The following is a 25435-nucleotide window of genomic DNA, read 5'->3' on the forward strand; positions in this document are numbered from 1 at the left end:
TCCTTCAATTATCGCAAATATGAGCCAATTTGCCATTTTTTGGTAAAAAACTTTTCTCAATGAAGACCCCAATTGTAGTCGCAATTTCCATAAGTTCTTGACTAAAAGTATAATATTAATAACTTTACATTAAAGTGTTATTTTTGTCTTTTGATTTTATTCTTATTTGAATTTTTATTTCATATTATAAATATTCATGTACATATGTTTAAAAAAAGTATGTATGTATATACATACTTTTTATTTAAATTATTAATACAGTATTTGATAATAAATAAAATATTGAAAAAATAATATTTTATGGCATTTGCTGTCATAGTAAATAAATCAAAAGTAATTTCGCACACTATCATAAAACAGTTGTTCGCGCTTTCAATTCTAATACTGACACAAATTTATACGTATGTGTTTATTATCACAATACATAGTAAGAGTACCCTACTGTATAAAATTTGTTCTATTATGATTCGACTATGTTAAATTTAGTTGAAATCGTGTCGTGTGTACGAATAAAATATACGAATGAACTTTCAAAAATAAAACTTAAATTGAAGGTAAATTTGTTTTTTTTTTTTTTTTTTGGGAAAAGAATAAGAAGAGGAGTAAAATAAAAAATTATAAAAAAAAAAACGAAAAAATTCAAATACTATGCCAATAATTTATTGATCGACCAAGTCAACGACTCTTCGAACAAAAAATTTGGTTTGTTACGTGTTTCAATAACAAAAAGAAATTTTTAATACAACAAGAATTTTTTTTTAAATGAATGGACTCTGTTAAGTTAAGTTATAATTGAAGTTTTTGTCGATTCAACTTTGATCGAAAAATTTAACTCATCGTGAGTAAAGAAAAGTGAGCACAACCACTTATACGCACTAGATAAACTCATATTTTTAATTTACAACGATCCACCGTGTGGTTTCACAGTTATTTTAGCATTTAATTGACATTTTAGCTATAAAAAAAATTAAGGTTATGTTTTACTAATATATCAAAACAGGCCGTTCCATTTTCAAACCACGTATATAAGCTCATGAGTAATTTGAACGTGTAAATTACGGTCAAATTATGTGTCAATATTCAACAAATTTCTGCGTTTTTGTTTTCACTTCAAACTTTGTATCTAACATGTATTTTGCCAAAAATGTTTAACACCGAAATTGTGTTTTGATCCATCTTTCGATTATGTTTCACCATAACTTTGAATTCAAAAGTTGGTGCTTATGAATAATTTTGAAATTTAAATGAAGGGGAAATTGTCATCATAAACCGTAACTATAATACTTCAAATTTTGGATTAAAAGAAACAATTTTTTTTACTACGCTAAGCACTTTACTCAGTTGTTTTATTATTCATGTAAGCATGTGTATAATAATTTTAAACTTTTCTACTTAAAATTCTATTCCAAATACAATTAAAACCAGTTAGTTACCTGTCAATTAACCAGTTACCTGTCTACATAATTTTTTTTTTTATTATTATCTTAAGTAACTTGGAAGTTATAAAAAAAAAAACAACAAAATCACGAAATATTTTTATAAATGTGTAATTATTAGAAAAAAAAACAAAATAAAAGAACAAATTTTTGCATAGGTGACGTAATTTCCGTTTTATCTATAGTGATCGTGTGGCGTACGTTGGGAAGTAGTGTTCGTTTTTTGTAATGTACGATTATTGTAGATTTATTGAAGTTATTTTACGTGAAAAATTTTGAAAAATGTATGTATGTATGTTAATAGTGAAGAAATAAAAAAATATGGACAACAGAAATTTAGTTGTTCTTGGTATTTTTCTTTTATTATTTTTTGCTACTTATCTACTTTTGTTTTAAATTTTATTTATTTGTACATACATATTGCAAACTTCTGTCTTGTTTTCGAAATTTTGAACTAAGCATGCAAACAAAAATTATTAACAAGTTTTTCTGTTCTATTTGTTATCGGAATTTTGTTATGAAATTTTAAAGAATCATTTTCATCATTGAGAATCGATTTTTATACAAATGTATATATGTACATATGTAAATACATATTGATTTGATGAAACCGGAAGGTAATAATTTAGAATCATGTCACTACACCTAGTAGAATATACTTTCTAAAAGAATTTATAATCATTTTGTTAACTGGTTACTAGAAAATAATTGATTTTGAATTCTGGATTCAAGAAGAGAATTAATTTTTTTTTGTAATTCTTATGAAATGAGAAAAGAATTTCTCATAATTGGAGATAATTAAAATTTCTTTATGAATTGGAGTTTACAAAAAACTATAATCAATTGAAAAATTTTTTTAGTTCACGCAACGTGTAACTCGAGAAAATTCAAAGCAATTTAATCGAATTTAAATTGAGAGCTACTTGTACAGCAGTAATCATAAATATTTAAAATTAATTCGTCACGATTGCATGCAAATTCTTTCTACACATAGCAAATCTGTAGCTCATTATTTTAATCACTTCCTTAGATGCTTTTCATATTTCCTAATATATTTGGAATATTTTCTAAATTTGTCATCATTCAAAACAATATGATTTAATGTGGTATGTATGTAAATTGACACCGATTTTTGTGAAAAGAGCCAGATATACGTCTATTATGTACACATGGTTTACCTAAAAAAAAATTAACCTAACCTAAAAAAATTATGCTTGTACTTACCTGAATAATGAATTACTTACACAAAAAAATGTAAAATATTCACTGACTCGTTTTTCAACTGGGAATTGTTAATAAGGTTATTTATTAAAAATGATGTTCCATTATTTATAATTGAATTCACGGAGCTTCAAATGCTTAGAATGATCGATCCTTCACGATTTGCCTCTAAAAAGAAAATTTATTTTATTGTTGTTTAAATTTGTTTCACGTAATTTTTTAAAACTTTGTATTTGATTTAATAATTCAAAGAAAGTTAGTAATTTTCTAAAATTGTCAATACCCAAAATATATTCCATAGTTAAAAAATTTTCGTTTTAATCTATATTTATTTATCTACATAATATACATACGTAAATATATAAACATTATTATATAATTTCAATATCCCTGAAATGAATTCTGAAAAAAAAAATTTAAAAACGTTTGTTCAATACGTGAATTGTTTCATGCATACTTAACTAACCAGCATTTTTTAGTTATTTACCATAAATTTAGAATTCAATTTACTTAATTTACGTATAGAAAAACTTTACTAAAAATTATTTCGTTAAGCATTTGAATATTTAAGTACTTAACGAAAATATTTAAATATTTGATTCTCTTTTAACTAAATAAAAATAATTAGGTACATTGAAATCGAAATGATAAGACAATACAAATTAAAAAGTAATTATCGAACGGGTAATATATTTTTCACGTTCCTCCATTAAATTGTAAACAACTAGCGTAAAATGTTATAAAAAATTATACTTGTGAGAAAAAAATTAAAAAATAATATGCTTTGAGTTTCACTTTGAAATTATCGCATCTGTTTAATTATATTTACGTCGATTTACTATTAAATATAGAAAATTAAAAAGTAAATCGAAACAAAAACAGAAAATTACTTTCAATATTGTTTTACTTGATCCATTTTTTTTTCTTTTGTTACCATAATTTGAGGTATCTACGGTCATATTGTTATAAACGCACGTTTTATTTTTTTAATTTGAAATTCTTTACACACATGTTTCCCTTTATTTATAACAATTAAATTAATTTTTTTGATTACCCATTGAAATCATAATGAAGTAGCTATGATGGCCACTTTAATTCGTGACATGAAGTTTATGACTAGTTTATGTGAGCACAGTTTATTGTACTTATAGAGCGGATTAATTTGTTTTCAATTTAATTTTATATATATATTTTTTTTTATTAATTTTAATTTTTTTTCTAATTCGAATTAATATTGCGTATATTGCTATGAAATAATGAACATAACTTCTGTTACAATAAGGCAAAACAACCTTAGTGAATTTGACTGCAATTTATCTTATAACGCAGCAATTTTAGATGGTTTTATATACTATTCCATTTTGATTTAGGTTGTGTTTCTTTGCCATAGTATAGTAGATATTTAATTGTAAATTAGCTCTTATTTAATTGTATTTGTTCTTTCATATGTGTGCATTTAAGTACACAACGTTTCTTCTTAAATAATCAATTGAATTTCGATTTTTTTTTCAAATTTGATTCCATTTTTCTCTGGAGATGTTATAATTGTATGTTCTTAATACACACATACATACATATTCATGACTTAGATAAAAATCTTATGAAATTTAATTAGAACTTTAGTAATAAGAGTTTGTGCTCCAAAAATTAACACATTAAAAATTATATGGAGAACACATTTTCAGTTCCCAAGATTAATTGCAAATACATGCATATTAAATAGTACGCTTGCATAAAATATCAGTATATACAGTTTACGAGTAAGCTATAATTTTAAAATCATCCGCAATTTATTCCATTACTGCAATGTAAATGAAAGTTTTTAATTATGAGCTCTTGAACATTTTTTGTATTCCAAAGAAATAATTTAAATTTTATTATTTTATTTCAATTAAAAAAAAAATTTAATTCGTCTCACCAGTGTCAGAAATTTTATAAAGAAAGTCGGTACGCTATTTTCAGTTATGATGATTTTTTTTAAAAGGCCGCGAATTTTAAAAATATCTTAGATTTTTTTTTTATTTCAAATAATTTCTGCTCGAATGAAATATAAATTCCATTTTGAGAATTTTACGATTGGTTAAGGTCAGCAGATGTTCAACATCTGCTTTAAATTTTTTCTTTTGTTTTTGACTTTTTTCTCTTCTCCTGCATTATTTTTTCTTTTTTGTTTTTTAGGATGAATAAAAAAAAAACCGGTTGAATTGTTACTGTAAAATGCACAACTAAATCTTAAACAATCCTGAATACGTACTTTTATAAATGAGATTTATATTAACTTACATAGCTTATTTTGTGTGTATGTTTCTATGTAGACAAGCTTAAGTATGTACATCTTTGTATAAAACGTGTCATGTACAAAGGGAATGATGAAAGTATTTCATTTCAAGTGTTTGCGTAGGTTTTTTGTTTGTGATTTTCATTATTCTTTTTCTAACTAAGGTACATAACGTACCTAACCTATAGCGATATAAGACAAGAATTGAGATTTTTAAAAAATATTTTTAGGTTATGATACAAGTTGTAAAATAATATGAAAGCAAATTTGTATAAAAGAGGGGGAAAATTAATATTTGCAGATGTTCTGAATTATTTTGCAGGAAAGTAGATCTACAAATTTGGTTTTTTTTGTCGGAAATAAAAAAAAAAAAACATTTTAAATTGGAAAGGATGCGGGTGTGATTTTTAATCTTTTTTTGTGGATATAACTTCGCAGTTCACAATATAAATAAGTTACAGTAGAAGAAATTTAACAAAATAACTTTAGATGCAGTTTTTAATTTTGTCTTTCGTTTAATCGTAGACGGTACCACACAGCCACTAATTTAGATATAGACCGAAATATCTCGAATAAGTTGAAATAGTTTTTTTTTTTATATTTGTGCAACGTCTATAATGTGTTTGTGTACATTGAATTAATTCCGGAACATTATTGTGATTTTTTCATATTACTTACTATTCGTATTACATTATAAAAAATGGGAATTGAGATTAACACTATAAATGTTGCCAAATTTGTATCCAAATTTCTTAAAACTCATTAAACAAAATTTCAGTCTTTCTAGTGTTAAAGAAGATATCCCAATAAAAGAATACAAACATCACAATTTATAATGTGATGGAAATGTACATCTAAAATTTTGTAACAAAACTTGTTTTTCTTATCTAGCACAACAGTATTTATAGATTTACATATTTGTGGTTTTACGACAATAGATGAAACCAAATAGCTTTAAATGAAAGTTTTTTTTTTTAAATGAAATATTTTCTTTATACATTTTTCTTTTATACAGAGTATTATAGATATATTGTCTATGCGCCTCACTAATGTTTAAGTTCTGATTTTATGTTTCTGTAAAGTTCAAAGAACTTTCATTTTATTTCTTAATTTTTTAATTTATACTACATATTGTACTCAACTATTTGAAAGAATGGTTATGGTTTTAAATATTTTGAAAATGCAATTCAAAATAATATTAGCTAAGGCATTGAAAAAAGGAAAAACGATATTAAAAAAAAAAAACAATTTTTGAAGAAAAATTATAGATACTTGTGGGTATACATACAAACATATAGTAACAAATGAACAGAAAATTAAAAATTATAAACATGCACACGTAGTCGCAATTCTTGTAAAATTTTATTTTTGTTATACCATCGATTAGAATGCTGCAAAATGTTGTTATTTGGAAAACGTGATTTGCAATTGAATTTTTTTTTATTCATTTTAAATTTAAATGCCTAAATACACAATATGACGTGTTAACCCTATACCAATTTAGTATTGATAGAATTTTTTATAGAAATTGTCGTGATTATTCATATGTGTGTATGTACTGATTTCGTTCACGTGAATATTTAAGTGGGTTTTTTCAGACTTTTTTTTGAAAAAATATACTCAGTTACCTGAGTTATTTTCTTAGGCATTTTAAAATTTGATTTAATAGAAACCAAATTACAATGATAATGCACAAAATTTTAATTTGTTTTCAATAACGATTGTATATAATTCTTTATGCGGCAGTTGTCGGGAGTTCGGCAAAAAAAAAAAAAAAAAAAGAGACGAATTTTTATTACCTCTTTGAATGTCCAGCTCTGCAAAGAGCTAAATTGTTCTCGTTGAGTGAGATGAGCATGCATGATGAGCATATTATCTGTAGTAAAAGTATCAAAGATTTAGACAGTTTCCTTAGGAAGACGGAATAGTTCTAGTGACCGACCTTGTATTTGAGCGCATTTTTTGAGAGTGCTAACAAAACGGCACATCTATGGTAGTTGGAGAGCTATTCAGTCCGATTCGCACTAGCCATCTAAACCAACCAACAACCCTGAAAAAAATTTTTGCTTAATTTCAATTTCAACATTTAAATTTATTGTTGTACATAGTTTTATTTTATTAAAGATGATAATATCAAGATTTTTACTGATTTTATTTGCAATTTCCAGTATATTTTTAATTTCCGAGATTAAAAATTATTAGATTCTGTGACTTCAAAAATGCAGTACAAAAAGTTTTAAAACAGTTTTAATACAGTTTTACTACCGCCGCAAAGCTTTTAATACCACTGCGTTGTATTAAAAATACGAAAGCTTTTACTACCTTTTTGAACATGAATTTGACGATCTATAAACACAAAAATATTACTTTTGCTTTTACATAATGAACGTTACCAAAGTTTAAAAAAAAATAGCTCATTATACTAAATTTTAGAAAAAAACTGGACGGCTTACAATTTTCTGTCAAAAATTAGCTTTTGTTTATTTATTATTTAACACTGGTAACATATTTATGACATGTATATAAAATGCATCCTAAATTTTTTCGCTACTCTCCGTGACTTCAATAATGCTTTAAAAAAGATTTAAGTACGGTATTAATACGGTATTAGTACCGTCTCAGAGCTTTCAATACCTTTACATTGTAAAAAAAACTACTAAAGCTTTTGATACATTTTGGAATACAATTTTTACCATATCAATACAACTTTGACATTTGTTTGAAAATTTCAATTTAAAGTTTTGTGCAAATGTTAATTTTAAAAAAATGAATGTGTTCGCAAATATTGTTGTAAATAATTCAATTGAATTGAATGGGAAATCCGGTTCTACATCAAGGATATCATTATATATTTTGTTCCATAACGTGGATTTCTTAAAACGTTTTGATACGAATTCACTTTCGTATTTCAGCCTCACTGTAATCAATAATTTTTTCCTATCCACGGTCCATTTCTTATTACTGCAAAAATTAAATGTTAAATCAATATTACATTTAATGAATTAAGGTATAACTTACTTCTCTTTTTCCATTTTTTTTTTCAAATTTTAAAAATATACGTGAAGGTTTAAAAAAACTTTTTTGTTTATCAATTTGAAATATGACAAATGACACTAAATTTTGTATACCTAACAAACGTTACCACACCACTGGAAAAATAGCATTCTTATGCTTTATTTTGGAAAAAACTTGATAGCTAGCACTTTATTGCTGAAAATATATGCTAGTTTATTTTATCGGTTATTTCTGGTAACATTTATATGACAAGGTATAAGAAAAGCGTGCTCGATTTTTTCGATACCCGATTTACTTTTATTTTACGTCTCCATTACGTATAAAACGCATTTTGGAAAAGTGTACAATGTCAAGAGCTTTTAGTAAACTTTTTGGAATTTGATACTTTGTAAAATTTTACGTCTTAAGCGCATTATTGAAGTCACGGTCTCTCTGCTTTTATTTTACGTATCCACTACATTTATTTTACATTTTTGAATATGATACAACGTCAAGAGCTTTTATAATACATTTTTGAATATGATACATTGTAGCAAATACGTTTTTACTGCATTTTTGAAGTCACAAATTATCAACTTTTAGATCATGTTGATTCATTTTTTTTTCATACAATTTATGTACATATACATATATGTACACAGATGGGAAATTGGAAATATCAGTAAATTTGAAAAAAAAAAACTTTGTGTTACAAACTCTTTTTTATTGAATTGCATTTTCAAATAAAGCAGTAGAGTCATTATACTATTAATATGGCCAATAAATTTTCAATATAAAGTGATTGATATAGATACAGGAATAGTATCCTCCCTATAATCTGCATAAATTTAATAGAAATTTATTTTCTTAATACATACACATATTTTGTATGTACATATAAGTATAAAACTTGGTACTCATGATGCACTAAACTACTCGTAATTCATCGGTTATATTTCCTTTATTATCTACTATAAAGAATTGGGCACATAAATTTAAACACATTATGCATACATACGTGTATCAAGAAGGAAATTGAAAAAAGGATGTAGGTGGACGTTATAAAATATTTATGATCCTATTAGTTTACTGTCTAACTACCTTTTTTATATGTGTTCTTATACTATACAATCATATTATTTAAGTATTTAGTACTTCTGTATACATATAACATATTGTTACATTTTGCTTTTGCTTCTTCATATTATTATTTTATTGCCACTTTAGGTAAGGTGCACGAGAATTAAGAAATCGAGGTGCAATGTATATTTTATTTTAAAAAGTTAATAGAATTTTAAGTTACAATTATTAAAAAATGTTGTCTTTTATTTTTAAAATAATTTGAAAATTTATTGATTTTTAAAATTCTTAAAATTTTGTTTAAAAACAAAGGTCGGTACAAAATTGTACAAATTTCCTCTTTCTCACTTTTATTTTAAAAAGTAAATTAAAAATATTTCAATTTAAAAATATCTACGTATGTATATCTATTTAATAGTCAGAAATTAAATGGAGAAAAAATTAGTGTTTGAACAAACTTTCCAATTAGTAATAAGATTTATTTTATAGGTAGTTTAAAAGTTTAATATCGTTTTAAAAATAAATACCTATGTAAGTAATAAAATGTTTTATGATTTATGTCAAGGGTAACACTATTAAATAAAATAAACTAAAATTTATAATTAATTTATAATTATTTTTAATATATTAATTTATAATTTTATGTGTATGTAAAAGTTTTGAGTTTAATATATTTACTTTATTTGTCTTACCCACAATAACAGCGCATTTTCTCAAGTTTTCAAGTAACCCGAGCTGGTGTTTAATCTAAATTTAAGTGTTTGACCATCACCTCTCGATATAAGCAATTACAAATGGAATCTAGTGCGTGTCTTCATAATTTTAAATGTATAAAATTCATAACAAACTAATTAGGTTTTTAGGTAGGTCTCAAATTTTAGAATGATTTCAAAAATGCTATTCATTTTAAAATTTTGTCGGTTAGGTACTTTTTTGAATTTTCTAAAATTTAAGTTATGTACAGTTTTCTAGCAAATTCATAAATTTAGATCATTTTTATTAGGTCTAAAGATTTGCGGTGCCACCTGATTTTGGTTTTTTTTTTGTTATAGTGTGCTAAAAAAGACGCCTTTTAGTGCCAAAAATAAAAAATTAAATAAACATATTTTATTTCTTGTTTATATTATACACATATTATACATATATGTACATACATCCATTCATGTTAATATAGTCCAGACTGATAAATTACCCATATTGGATGTATAGATATTTATTGAACCAAAAATATTGTTTATTTTATCATAAAATAAAGAATAAGAAATTTTTTGGTGAACTTTTATATTGAAGAAAATTCAAGAATAACAAAAAAAAACTTTGATATTTTTGTTCTCAAATAGGTACATACATATATACATATGTATTTATTATCGAATTTTCGAAACCTTCCGAAATAAACTTTTTATAAAATGTTTACTTATAAATTACAAACAAATAATATATAATTGATGAGGAATATTACGAGGCAATTGTAGATAACGTTGAAAAATGATTGTATTGAACTAACTATAATGGTTTTATTTCAATTTATCTAAAAATGCAAATTGCGTATCTACTTAATTTAAGATTAAATTAAATCTTAAGATGCATCACAAGATGCATTTTGAGTTGTTCACTTATTTTAAGTGCAAATTCGTGATACATTCTCATGTTTAGTATATTATGTTTTTGCCTTATATAATCAGTTACGTTATTCAAATTCTAAAATGATGTTTGACTTAAATTTACTTTTTATTATCTATAATATTTAAATAATTATTATAAAACTCACCGTTTATATAAGCATTCATAAAACTCCATACTTCATATTGGAAATTTAAAGCTTAGCTATATTTTCAATAATCAGTTGAAATCAGTTTTCCGCTCCATCAATGTTTAATTTGTATTAACAGTTAAATAGTTCATTAATCGTTTTATGATCTTCTTTTGCCAAGCCAAAGCATTTCGATTAAGGTCCAAATGATGACAAAAGAGTTTATTATTATCTTAAAATTTTTTAATGTTATTTTCCATAAATTCATATTAACTGAATCATAATTTTAAATTGTCACCATTTTATTTTTTTTCTTTTTCATAAAATTTATCGCTTACGTTCTATATTATGTACATAGCTGGGATTCAATGAAAATTTCAAAAACATGTGTTGGAAATATTAAATTTTCATATGAAATTGTTCTTTTATACATTAAATACATCCGTTTTTACTTTTTCTTTAAACAAAAACAATAAGTTTATAAATACATTTATAACTAGTAAAAAAAATTATGCAACGTAATAAAATTATATTTGATCCATCAGATCAGATTTTCTTTTATATACCTATGTAGTTAATTTTAACTACATGTAATATACCTATGTAGTTAATTTTAAAATTTTTCGAAATGGAAGTTTTGACGAAAAATTTTGACGAGTTTTTAACGAAACTCCTTTCCATTGGACGTTTCAATTGATTGGAAATCACTAAGCCTTTCCATATCAATTCGATTCGTTTTTTTACAGTTGGTAGCAGTGTTCCCACTCGGTATAAAAAAATGTATCCAATTTCCAAAAAAAAAATGTATCCAAAATGTATCTAACCTCTTAAAATAGAATTATTATACTATAGTCGTCTTATTTTGTACAAATTAACCCATAATTAATATTAATTTGCTTTATTAGGAAATGTGAGTTTTGTTATTTATAGTAAATTCTTTAAGAAAACACACGCAACTTCTATTGCATTTTAAATGTAAAGGTTAAGGTCAGAAAATGTATGTATATGTCCTGTTGTTCTTGAACTATGCGGTAAAGACGATTCATCATGAAAACGGACAAATTTTAAAAAATATAAATTTGGTGTAAGCTAATTTAACGGACATTTCCCGTTCCTAACGGACTAAAATATTTCTGACACGTTCTTGTCTAAATATTCTAGATTTAAATACAGGAAGAGGCAGCGCTTATTTAATAAAGTATTTTTCTTGCTTTCTTTTAAAAAATTAGGAAACCTCCTTAGAAAAGTCAGCAAACAACATTTTTTGAAGATAAAGGAAATTCGGGATTTAATATTAGCAGCATTTTAACTGTTTTGTAATACTTATTTAGTGTTTGAGAAATAACTGTATCCATATTTTACCAAAATTTTCAAATGTAGCCAATTTCGGCATTTTAGCAGATTTTAGTATCTTTGTAGCCAAGCTCAAATTTAAAGCAAAAATGTATCCAAATGGATACAATTGTATCCAAGTGGGAACGCTGGTTGGTAGTTTGCCTTGTATGATTTAAATTTTACATTTAAGAATTATTTATATACTTCTTTTGACACTTAAAATGTGACAGAAGTGCTTTAACAATTCTGAATTTTAATATTATGATTTTTATTGAGCATTTTCGAAACAAAATGAAAACATCCAATGACTGAATCAAATAAAGCCTTTTCTTATGTAACGTAAAAGATGGCGATACCTTTTTGACATTTTTTCAAATGTACATACGAAACGGTTATGTAAAATATTTAATTGGGGATAAACGCATATTTTAGAAATACATATTTATTTCTTTAGGACAATTATGACTTTATCATCGATTTATTTTGTTTATAAACATAAAAATTGTTTTGCAATATGGCTAATGCTATAATTAAGCTCGGAACATTTCATTTTTATTATTTTCATAATTTCAATTTTATATGTTATGTACATTATGCCTATACATACATACAAACATAAATATGTTTCGGTTTTTGAAATTCGTGTTATGCTTTGAATTTATGTCAGAATTTTTTTCTTATTAAAATAATTTATCAAATTCAAACGTGAATACAAAAAAAAATATTATCTAATGATCTGAAAATAAAACCTCTGGTTTTGTAATTAAAACGCATTCATTATTCTCATTTCTTATTTTGTTTTTTAATTATGTTTTAGTAAAATTTTAAACACATTGCGCAATCCAAGTTTTGTAATAAGACTTTGCGTGTTACTTTGATAATGTTGAAACTAACTGTCTGTCAAATGTACACAATGATATTTTATTTTGATGTTTTACTCAATTTCTTCGTACATTAGTCTTATATTATTTGTCACTTCATCTTCGTGTTTGTTTTATTATAGAGAATATAAATGTAAATTCCAAAAAAAATTAAGGCTTTAACCGCATTGGACGGATGGTACGTAGTGATTAAGGTCCTCATACCCGTATATTATTTAAATTAAGTGACTTAAATGAACTACGCGTCACACAAAGTATTATAATTTTCGATTTGGTACATTTGGTACATGCGACGCGTTGGTACATTTTTTTTTCTATTTTTGGATTCTTTTTTTTACTGTCATATTGATAGCTAATGTCAATTTTCATGTAAAGCTACGATTTTAAAATTTAACGATAACTTATCTACGCTTCTTTCTGAAAATAAGTGTAGTTTTAATTTAAGAGATTTAGATTTATCCTTCTTTTGAAAAATTAAAAAAATAAATTAAAATATCCTTCTTTTGGAAAATAATTTTAGAATTTTGAAAGAAAAAATTAGAGTTGAAAATTATACATACATACAAACATATGTATGTATGTACATCTAACTTAATATTTATTAACAGCAACATACTTAAAATTCCTTTTTTAATTATAATTTTAGTTGATAGTGCTACAAATCCATCTGATGCTGATGCAAAAGGACCAACATTTTTAAAGGAACCCACAAATCGTGTCGATTTTTCAAACTCAACTGGAGCAGAAGTCGAATGTAAAGCAAGTGGTAATCCAGCACCAGAAATTATTTGGATACGTAGTGATGGTACAGCTGTTGGTGATGTTCCTGGTTTAAGACAAGTATCTTCTGATGGAAAATTAGTTTTTCCACCATTTAGAGCAGAAGATTATAGACAGGAAGTTCATGCACAAGTATATGCTTGTTTAGCACGTAATCAATTAGGATCAATTATTTCACGGGATGTACATGTTAGAGCTGGTAAGATAAATTTTGTTCTAAAGAGTGTAAAAAAATTGGTAATCAAAAAGCATTTTATGTGGAAATGCAATGAAAAAAAAATTTATGATTCACCAATTTTTAATTTTAATATTTTAAAAAATTACTTTTAATTCGGGATTGTAAATTGAGCGAAATTTTTAGTATTTTTAACTCAGTTTTATAATGAGTTCGAAATATTGATTGAGTTAATTTATAATTTCTAGAATTCTAGAAAATTTGTGAACTGCGATAGGTTCATTGTGTATATCAATTTTTCAGTGATCTTTTTTGGTCACATTCAATTTGAAATTTTCATTTTATAATAATTTTAACTTTGAACTTCAATTGAATTTTATCATTTCTCAAAATATTTAAAAATTTTTCAAGTATCCACCAAACTTTCACTTTAAGTAAGACAATGTGACATGATTCCAATTGAATATTGCTTCCAATTGATTTAGAAAAAAAAAGCTTACAAGTAATATTTTTTTACTTGAGAATTACATTATACTAGTGTTGATATTTACTAGTCGCTTATATACTCTCACATGCTGGTTAAAAAAATGAAATAAAAAGTGAGGCAAAAAATTTAATTTGAATTAATTGATATGAAAAGCTTAGTGATTTGAAAATTAAGCTCTTTACAATCCCGTAAGTATTTCAGATAAAAAAATTTTAGGTTGTTTTTAGGTTTTTTTTTTTCGTCTTGTTGAACTATTTGAGGTTGAATTTTCTTAATTTGGTTTTTGTTTGATTTAATGTTTTACACATCGTTTGCTGGCTTCGAAATTGTCATGGTTTCACCGAGATTTGAAGAAATATTCTGCATTCTTGCAATTGATCCACTCTGTTCAATTCAAATTTGACGATGGTTTTTTTGCAATATTTAAAAATCTGTTATGCAAAAGTTGTTGCCGATGATAGCTTATTACTCTATGACCTATGTTCTTAAATAAATCACGCAATTTCTGGTACTTACACCATATCTACATTTTTTGTATTTGGAATTACCATTTCTGTTCTGGATAATACGATAATTTTCTTTTGTAAAATTGATTTACTTGTCTGAAAGTTAATCTAGTCATAAAACATTGATTTATTTTAGTTTTTTTTTGTTGCAATCAAATTTTTTTAAACAAATTTTTTGAAAAAACAGGAACAATATTTTTTAAACAAAATATTGTTCCTGTTTTACAGTTTCACACAATTTCATATTTATTTCTGTTTTCTTTCCTTTAGAAAGTGACTACTTTGTCGCCTTAGTGACAGGTCACGCAAATCTGAACACTTTTCCATCACATAATTTTATTATGTTTATAAGATCTATGAAAATACATATTCAACAAAATAATCATAATAATGTGTAACATGAAAATTATATTATTGTTTTATAAATAAATGCTTAATATTAAGCGGTCACTGTAAACTTTTCAGTTTTGGTTTGTGTTTCACTTTCATATTCGTGCAATAAACACCCAAATAGTATTATTTATTATTAAGAAAATGTAAGTAGTTAGTATAGTTGTGTTGAATTTATTTGCATTTAATATCAAGTTGTATAATTAAGCGTTATGTGTGACAATGCCACTATAAAGAAATGGCGACAGGTACAAAAAAGAATTAATAAACAATTTAATGGATTTTGGCAATTAAGATTTAAATATTTGCTTATATGCCATGCTTACATGCCAATTCAAGTGTGTAAATATTATGAAGTAAATAAAATACAAAAAAAAAATGTTAGTCATAACGATTAAATTTTTATACATACATACTTAGTAAAAATGCTTTGCTACTTTTTCTTTATTATCTGTATATAAACTTTGACTCACATATATGGTTTATTGTGTATGTGAAATAAACAAGAGCCTCTTAAGGTCAATGGAAATTGTGTTGAAAAAATTAATATTTTTGTTTTATTTTTGCGCATTATACGCAAACAAGTTAATTTTCTTTTTAATTAGTCTTTATTGTTTAAAACATGTTATAAGAGATGTTTTTAATTAAATATTTGTATGTATATACCTATTACATACAATTACATTTTGATATATTTTGGTTATACAGAAATATTATAAATCAAATTCCTTTTAAAATTATACTTAAGTTTTAATAAAATAGAGAATTATATTTAACAAAGACCAATGCCAAAGGTCACGAAATTAAAACAAAAAGTACATAATTATGTTTAATTAGCCAAACATATATACATAAATACGCGTGTTTGCGTATATGCATATGAATAAACTTTCACTTTGTGAATTATTCGAAAAATATTTTCATTACCGGTAATGAAGCGATTTTCACATATTATAAAGTATGTACGTATATATATGTATTTCAAACTTTCAAATTATTTTAAAATATTTTAAAATTTTTTTGTTATTTTTGAATGTAAATTAAAAGAAGATTTTCATTTTTATTATTTTTTACGCTCCCCTTGCTGTAGATAATTTCGATTGCAACTACAATATTTTAAAAATAAATCCTGCATTTAATGAGAACGTTAAAATCATATAAAAGTAATACTGAAATATTATTTTTCTTATTAAATAAATATTTGACCAAGCCTTTGTATTTTTTTTTTTGTTTCAAAAATTTAATAGTCCTTTAACAAAAAAATGTAATCGGGAATTTTGTTTTTGAATTTGGAATGAATTAAAAAGCGATTTATATTATTTATTTAAAGTTAGCATTCAGATTTTTTAACTTAAAATTTCAAATATTAAGAAAATAAAGTTTTGTTTATGAATAATCAGAATTTTTGGACCCGTTTCTTTAAGTAAAGCTCGAAAATTTACCGAAATATTTCAAAATTTACTTACATTTTTATAAAAGCTCATTTACAGCCTTTTAAACGCTAATAGAATTTGTTTTATTTAAAAAAAATTGAAACACAAGAGAATTGATTGAAAATTCGATAAAAAATATTTAATATTTAGTTCGACTACACTATTATTATTTATTTTCGTTCAGCTGAGTTGCAGTCATAGTGAGTTAGAAAAATTCTGTTTCACAGTTTTTTAATCAAAATAGTACACCATCATTTCATATTTGTCTTCTCTGTACATGGACGTACAGTTGTTTTCTTTAAATGTGCGCCATACACCGTTTACGTCATTCTGTATAGTAAATTCCTGTTGTAGACAAGTATTTTTATATGAATTTTGCATATAATATGTAGTTACTACAGTTTAAAAATTGAATACTTTATGAACATGCGAGTTTTTTTTCTCTACGGACTATTTGTATGTCGTATACATACTTAAAATATTAGATTTACCTATCTGTCACGAACTAAAATCCTTTTATTTCTTGTCAGTTAAAGAACTGAAAAAAAAAAATTAAATAAAATAATTTTTCAAACAGTTGTTGCACAATATTATGAAGCAGATGTTAATAAAGAACATGTTATACGTGGTAATTCAGCTGTGATTAAATGTTTGATACCATCATTTGTTGCGGATTTTGTTGAAGTTGTTTCCTGGCATACAGATCATGAAGATAATTATTATCCTGGAACTGAATATGGTTTGTTTTTTGTGATATACTGAGAATATTAGAATTAAAAATCGTCATTTCTCAATGAAAGTGTTCTTAGAATTTAAGAGTTAAATTTATTATATTAGTTATAGGGTTTCGTTTTTAAAATAAAAGTAATTCCTCTCTATATCTCTCCTTAAAATTTTTTTGTCCGATAATATTTTACAGAAAATTTTTAATTGTTTTTTGATTTTTTACAATCACATTGTTCTACAAGTTTATTAAAGGTTTTCATTTATTATTTTCTTTTCTGTTATTTCAAATTTTACTATTTTTGTTTTTTTTAAATGTAAATTAACTTTTGAATCATATTCAATATATAGTTGTATCACAATATTATGAAGAGGACATTCATAAAGCGTTTGTTATTCGAGGAAATTCAGCAATTTTAAAATGTGATATACCATCGTTTGTTGCTGATTTTGTTAATGTTGTATCTTGGCATACGGATGAAAATGAAAATTTTTATCCTGGAACAGAATATGGTTGGTTATTGATTGTTATTATCCCAAAAAAAACTAATCTAAATAAAATTTAATAATTTGAAATCTTTAAATTTTAAATTTGTTTAAATATAAACTAAAACAAAAGAATAATAAAAGGAAGGGGGAAAATAATAAATTGTAGTATAACGTTAATAATTACATAATTCATATTGTATAATTATTTTAATATTACATTTTAAAATAAAAAAAAATTCCTTTGGATCCTGTTTTACTAGAAACCATGTTGTTAATCTTGAAATAATTTTATTGATTTTTATATTCTTGTGGTTTTTTTTTTTACAATTTTTTGGTTTTTTTATTTTCCGTTCGTCAATGATTATATATGTATATATGTTTTTCTTGGTTTTAAGATGCTATTTTACATTTTTAGTTGTTACACAATATTATGATACCGATGTTAATAAAGCATATGTTATACGTGGTAATGCTGCTGTTTTAAAATGTGAAATTCCATCATTTGTTGCTGATTTTGTTAGTGTTGTATCATGGCATACTGATGAAAATGAAAATTTCTTTCCTGGAACGGAATATGGTTTGTTCTATTATCCTTATATTTAAGATATAATATTAGGGATATATACTTATATACATATACAGAAAATTTCTTTGAATACTCATATCAAATGAAAAAAGTCTTCTTGAAGGGGGAATCAAATATACTCAAATATCCTTTGAAGTATTCGTATATATCAAAAATATCCAAATAAATAACCTTTTGTAAAACATTTTATTATATAATTATTTACTTTTCTATTAAAATTGTGTGCTTAAGTATAATTTTTAATTTAAATTTTTTGCATTCTTGTTTTTGGTTAAATACTTTTTGTTTTCTTTGTTTTTGTTTCTTGGATGTTAAGATAGAAAAGTTAAACACAGTCTTTTTTGTTTTGTTTTGTGAAAAGAAAATTTTTGCAATAAAATAAAAATTCAATTTGGCTTTGTATAAGGGGGAAAATATTAATAATTTTTGTTTTTGTAAGGCTTCTTTAAAAAGGATAATGAAACGTGTTATATTTTTTGTTTTGTTTTTAAATGTCTATAGGGTATAGAAATTGAATTCAAGTTCATATTATAAAGATAATTAAGATTTTATAATTATTCTACTACAAGGTTTTTTATATTTGAATTTTTGTTCTATGGTAATAAGACAAAGGAAATGAATGTTTTGTATGAATGTAGTAAGTACTTTCATGTGTGTCCTCAATTTGTACGAGTACTATAATCATACTTAAAGTTTTTAATTCAATAGTACTTTTATAAATTATTGTTCTTAAATTAAATTTATTAATTACTATTATTCACTCGTTTTCATTATTTATTTATTATTGAGGAAATTTTGCTTCCCTTGATAAATATTTAATTTGAAGATTAAAAAATTCCATTATTTTGAATTACGTATTTAAATCATAAAACTTCAAGTCTGCATAACTTTGTAAGGAGTTTAGAAAAAATACAACAGCTAAATTTATGCGGCATAATTCAAAACTCTGTATTACCGTTCCGGTATTACCCCAAAGTTTTGGTTGCAATAACTCACGCTTGAAATTGAACGTATAATTGTAGTTGTTGAATGAAAATTTCGTGGTTTTTGAATGTTTGTATAAAATAGGATTCTCTGTAAAATAATATTTTATTAAGCCTTAAAATTTTTTTTAATTAGTTATTAATTTTCAATTTTAATAAGAATTTCTAATTATATGTATTTCAGAAAAATATTAATCGGGTTGTTCAACTCATTATAACAATATTATATGACAATTGCAAAAAAGTTAACGACTTTAATAAGAAGTCACATCAGTTCAACTAAATATTGTTCACTTTACATACTCGATTTACTAACAAACAATAGTTAAATTATAGGAAAATTAGTTTTTTTTTTATTAAATTTTCACAGGTTTGTTTACCATAATGTAGATTAATTTTGCTTTAAATTTTAAAGTGATGTCTTATAATAAATTACTTCAATTTTAGTTTCTTTAGGTATGTACAAAATAAAGAAGATTTTTTAAAAAGTGTGTGAACAAAAACATTCTATAGAGCGTGAAAAATAAAATTCAAACAATAAGGAAACGACGGTGACTAATTTATATAGCAACACCCTTAAACTAACAAAAACAAGGGGAAAGAACAACAAACACAAGAATAACAATTAATTGCAAATAATTTAAAAAATAATTTGAATTGGTCTTAATAGTTTGAAGTGGCCCTATTTTTTAATATCTCCTTAATACTTTGTGAATAGATCATTTGTTATAGTTGTTCTTTTTACATAAGTGAGGAATAATGACTAATGGATATTTAAATTAGAATTGGAAAATGTATAAGGAGTGAGAGATATAAAAGAAAAGGGGGAATAAGAATTGATGTTCCAGTAGAACGTGGATTAAAATTAATGCAACACAAAAGTAATATAAAAATTTACGGAAAAAATCAAGTGCTTCTATACACAAAAATCAACAAAAAATTTTATATTCTCATTTAATAAAGGTGAAACCTCATCATAATGGCTTTTTGAGTAACAAGTTTTCCTACTGCCGGAAAAGATATTAGAATAAAAATCGACTTTTTTCAAGTGATCTTACTGTCATTAGAAATTTTGTTATTAGTGAAGTTTATTATTTAAATTAAAATTCTAGTAACCTTTCCATTCACTAGATAAATAATACCTAAATACAATGCTGTACTTCTACAAACATTTTAAGTTGTTTAAAAACAAAACTTAATTTCAAATAGAGTATAACATTTTCGTTTTTAAAAATAAAGACTAACCCCTAAATAACTTGTTCACATTACTGGAAAAACTTTTACACATTTTAGGTGATGAGAAGATTTAATAAAACTTTGTTTTATTCAAAAGCCACTGTTAGATATTTTCCGCTAGAGTAATTCTTTTTAAAATTTCGCTGACCTTGTATTATTTAATATGTTAGACGTATAAAAGAAAATGAAATTTTTTTTTGTTGTATACATATTATTTACTTAGTTTTTACTTTAATATTTACAATGTGTAAATAAACTAGATGATTTCAATTGTTTTAACCTTTTTTACGTTATAACTTTAATAGTGTCTGCCTACCGTTTGGTGGTTTTACTGATATTTTCAGCGTATAAAATAACTTTAGTTATTTTTTCAAGAAAAATTTTTTGTTAAATAGTTTAAGAATATTGTTTAGATAGATCTTGGCAACAAATTTATTCAGATTTATGCTAATTGAGTCATTAAATGGAAACATTTTAGGTGACTAATAACCAACTATATGCTTTGTGTGAGTTGAACGAAAGAAAATTTTGGATAAGGTGCAAATGATCGAAATGAATTTTTCTATTCTACTGCATAGCTTGTAACTTAGATACGTAAAAGCGTTTAATGTTAAATTATTTTCTTCAATGATGAAATTTGAGGTCTCATATAGCGCCTTTCCTAGCTGCTTATCATTTACAAAGTGCAATTTGGATTGCCGAAATGTTAATCTACATGCAATGCATGTTATGTTTCTTCTTTACAACCGCCTGGTTAACTACGAATAAAAAATATTTAGTGATTAAAGCTTTACTTTTATAAAATATCAATTTTTTACAGTTCATTTAATAGAATTTTGAGTCGTTAAATTTTCGTTACCAATGTGTTCACTTACTACTTACTGCAAAATTTTATTAGAAATAAATTGTTAGTATTTATTATGCAAAAAGAAAAAGGTGTTTATTCACATCAATGAGTAATGTGTATTCATAGAAGTTAAATATTTTAAAATAATGATTGTGTGATGCTAGTAAAACTACATATTATGTACAAGTATGTGAGTAATAATTTAAAAGATGCGCGTTCTTAAAAAATTACTTAAATACATTTGACATACCTATTTTTTTTTTTATTCCGCGTTTTTTTTTTATCATTTGTTTTTGTTTTAAATAACATGTTGGTGTGACGTTTAACATGAATGCTATATAATATTTAGGTATAATTTTTTTTAAGGTGAGGTTCAAATGATAGTTATTCATTGTTGTAAACCTATTAAAATAAATAAGGATGGAAATAAAAACAAACTACAAGTTCAATTCATTTATGGTGTGAAATTTTGTATTTTTGTTTTTTTTTTTTATCTCTTCTAGAATAATTATAATTTAATTCATTTCTTTATTGTAAGTTTTAATGTTTCATTAAATAAAAAGCAGATTAAATTGAAAATTCTTTTGTGATAACAATCTTAATTTTGTACAAATATACTGGTACATATATTTAGGTACACATATACAAATCAATTAGGTGCAGTAAATGTTACTCAGTCGGTGTTAAATTTTTTACTATAGCACTAACTAGTTTTAGTAAGTAGGTACTGTTCTTTTTAAAAAAAAAAGAAAAGGGTGCAAAGAACTTTAAGTACACACATTAAATTTTATTTATTTAATTTTCTAGTGAATGCCAAATAAAGATTTTTTTTTTATTCACAACAATATATTTTATACAATTTGATTATGTGAGCTACATAATTATGTATTGTAGTGGAAATAGGAACTTGATTTAATTAAAATTTTTTGTTGACGGATTTATTTCTGAATATTCTTAATCTTATACATAAAATTTTAATTGAATTTTAACAATATGATAATAAGGAGTAACTGTGCATTCGGGTAATAAATATTTTAATATATAAAAAAATTTAAATAAAATATTAGAAGATAAAGTAAAGTGTTATACAGAGAATTTTATTATTTTTGCATTCTTTTGTTAAAAACTTCTTTAAATAAGATTAGATCATTCTTGGTTTCTTAATGCTTATTACAGATTTGGAATTATATTATTTTTATTCAAATTGTTTATTGTAGAATCTGTATAAATGGGTTGATAGAGTTGGTTTAAGAGAAAATTTGACGAAAATAAGCAATTAGAATTCCTTAAAAAAACTCCAGAAGAGATGAATAACTTTGTCAAAGGAACGAGTCAGTTACCTACCGCTTTTTAGGCAGAAACTCTACCAACTGAGGTACAGAGGCATGAAGAAATATTTGCGACATAATATAAATGATGACTTTTTCATTTGTGAAAGTTTTGTGTTAAAGCTTTGTGAAAGCAAGGAAAACAAATTTAGTAATGGCTCCCAGATTCAGAAACATTGTTTCTTTGCGAATACGCCAACTCATTAAAATAATCCTTTTCAATAAAATGCTTTAATCAAAATGTTTATCATATACCTGGTTATTAATAATAATAATAACTAAATTATAATTTATTATCATGTGAGCCCATTTACCTTATACGTGTACATACATATATACGAAAAATATTGTTTTACGTGCGATTGTGACTATATAAATTTTTTTTAAGATTTCTTTCTTAATATTATTGAAACGCTTTGTTAAATTATTTAAATTATCACATAATTTATAACATTTTTATATCAAATTAACCTTTTAAAGTGTTTGTTAACATTTCAACTTAAACGTATTCTAAGAAAAATTTTTCATTTATACCCTACCTTACATTTCAATATTGAATGAATCTCTAAGAATCTTTATTTTACGGAGATGGATATAATAATTTCGGAACAAATAATATTGCATATTGAATTTAATGTTTGAATTAACAGGAGTTAATGATTTTCACATTTTAATAATTATATTAACAAATATTATATTATTAATTTTACAAAAAAAAAAAATTCATTATCGATTTTGTATAATAGACCCTAAAATGTGAATCTATATAAATGATAAACATTTTCAATGATTTTTATGTATTCTAGAACTATGTAAGGAAATCGTATAATCTATTGTACAAAAGAATGAAAAATTTCAGAAATGAGAAATTTGAAGTTTGATATGGATTTTTTCTAAATGATCGAAAATGGTCTTAAGAAATCCAAAGTCGGGTTTTTTTCTGGTAGAACTTTATTGGAAATCGTGTGGACCAACCTGTCACTTAGAGACCCGTGTGTAAAAGTTAAATATCACAAATGCATCGGGGTCGTCAAGGTCAACATCCATCACGCCAAAGTTACCTTAATTAGTTCACCAAAGAAAATTTGGACATCGTCATGAGGGCACTCATAAAAATGACATTTTAAGGAGTATCTAATTCCTATAACTATCCACATTAAATGTGGGGTATAAATGTCATGGGAATAAAATTTCAACGTTTTGTTTTTGCATTATTAAATATAATTTTTTGAATAATCTTCTACTAAATCAGTGAATTAACAAAAACAATTTAATCATAATAAGAAATATAATTTATAGTTTTGCTTTCGAATCTCATGAATTGTCGTATGTATTTATGTTAACATACTTGTATGTTTGTAGAAGCTTTCTTCTTTATAAGCGTAAGTAGGTACAACAAATATTATATTTTTGTCACCATATGGGAAAAGATGATGAAATATAATTTTAGAGGCAATATTAGAATCACGTTTTTTATGTCACGATCTAATTCATAGCAGGAAATTTTCAGTACTTATGATTCAGTGTAAACAACAATGATTTTTGTTTTAGGATGATTTCATTTCAATCAATTTTGATGATATTTTCTAATTTATTTTATTATTTTAAATTTAAAAAAAAATTGTGTGCTTTTTCACTTTTATGAGATTTTTTACTAATATCGTGATTGTGATTTTGAACTGATTTTATAATTCGAGTTGAAATAATCAAATAAAGTAGGTTTTTATGTTAGGAAGGTGGACATTCTATTCACAAAAATATTATGATAATGTCCAATAAAAATGTCCAATAAAAAGTAGATCATCTTTGTCTAGATGTATAAAATTTTTTATCACAATATGAGAAAATTCACGTTCTCTTATAATGGAATTGTTATGATTTTTAAATTAATATAAATTTAAAGATTAAAGTTTTATATTGAAAAATTGTTACAAAAAAAATTATTATTATTATGTTTATTATATAATAATCGGTAATAAACTTGTAATAATTATGTTACATAATACATATATAGTTGTTCAACAATATTATGAATCTGAAGTTAATAATGAATACGTGATACGTGGTAATTCAGCTGTTCTTAAATGTTCTATACCATCATTTGTTGCTGATTTTGTTCAAGTTGTTTCATGGCAAGATGAAAATGGTGATTTATATGGGACATTAGATGAAAATAAAGGTCAACATCAACAATTATCAGCTGGTATATAAAAAAAAAAATTATGGATTTTTATATTTTTGTTTAGGTTGTAATTGCGTGATTTTATTATTACAGTTGTTGTTTCCATTGTATTCTATTTCCCATGAAATTAATATCCTTCCCGTTATTCCTTTTGGATTTGAATTAAACTTGGTTCAGAAATCGAAAAAAAGAAAATAAATATAAATGGAATTTTTTATTTTTTTTAAAATATTTTTTTTTGTTTTTTTTTTTTAAGAAAAATTTTCCTTTATTTTTGGTTGTAATTTTAACACTTTCATAATTTAAATTTAT

General features: G+C 24.4%; 1 protein-coding gene across 50 annotated transcripts in view; it reads left to right on the forward strand.

Annotated features, from left to right (window-relative positions):
- LOC129614844 (cell adhesion molecule Dscam2) overlaps positions 1-25435 on the forward strand; it is a 168980-nt gene that overhangs the window by 58749 nt on the left and 84796 nt on the right. For 30 of the 50 annotated variants that reach the window (XR_008697410.1, XM_055529751.1, XM_055529755.1 and 27 more), the window contains exons 3-4: positions 13625-13957; positions 24956-25144. Coding sequence is in view for 49 of the 50 variants with exons in the window: in XM_055529751.1 (XP_055385726.1) it covers positions 13625-13957; positions 24956-25144 (522 nt within the window). In the remaining variant the exon portion in view is untranslated. Of the gene's footprint in view, positions 1-13624; positions 13958-17326; positions 17489-17823; positions 17986-18376; positions 18539-24955; positions 25145-25435 lie in introns of all 50 variants that reach the window. The other 20 variants (XM_055529776.1, XM_055529770.1, XM_055529773.1 and 17 more) reach the window with 4 other exon arrangements.

The sequence above is a fragment of the Condylostylus longicornis genome, unplaced genomic scaffold (genome assembly GCF_029603195.1).
Source record: "Condylostylus longicornis isolate FDR11 unplaced genomic scaffold, ASM2960319v2 ptg000124l, whole genome shotgun sequence".
NCBI lineage: Eukaryota > Metazoa > Arthropoda > Insecta > Diptera > Dolichopodidae > Condylostylus > Condylostylus longicornis.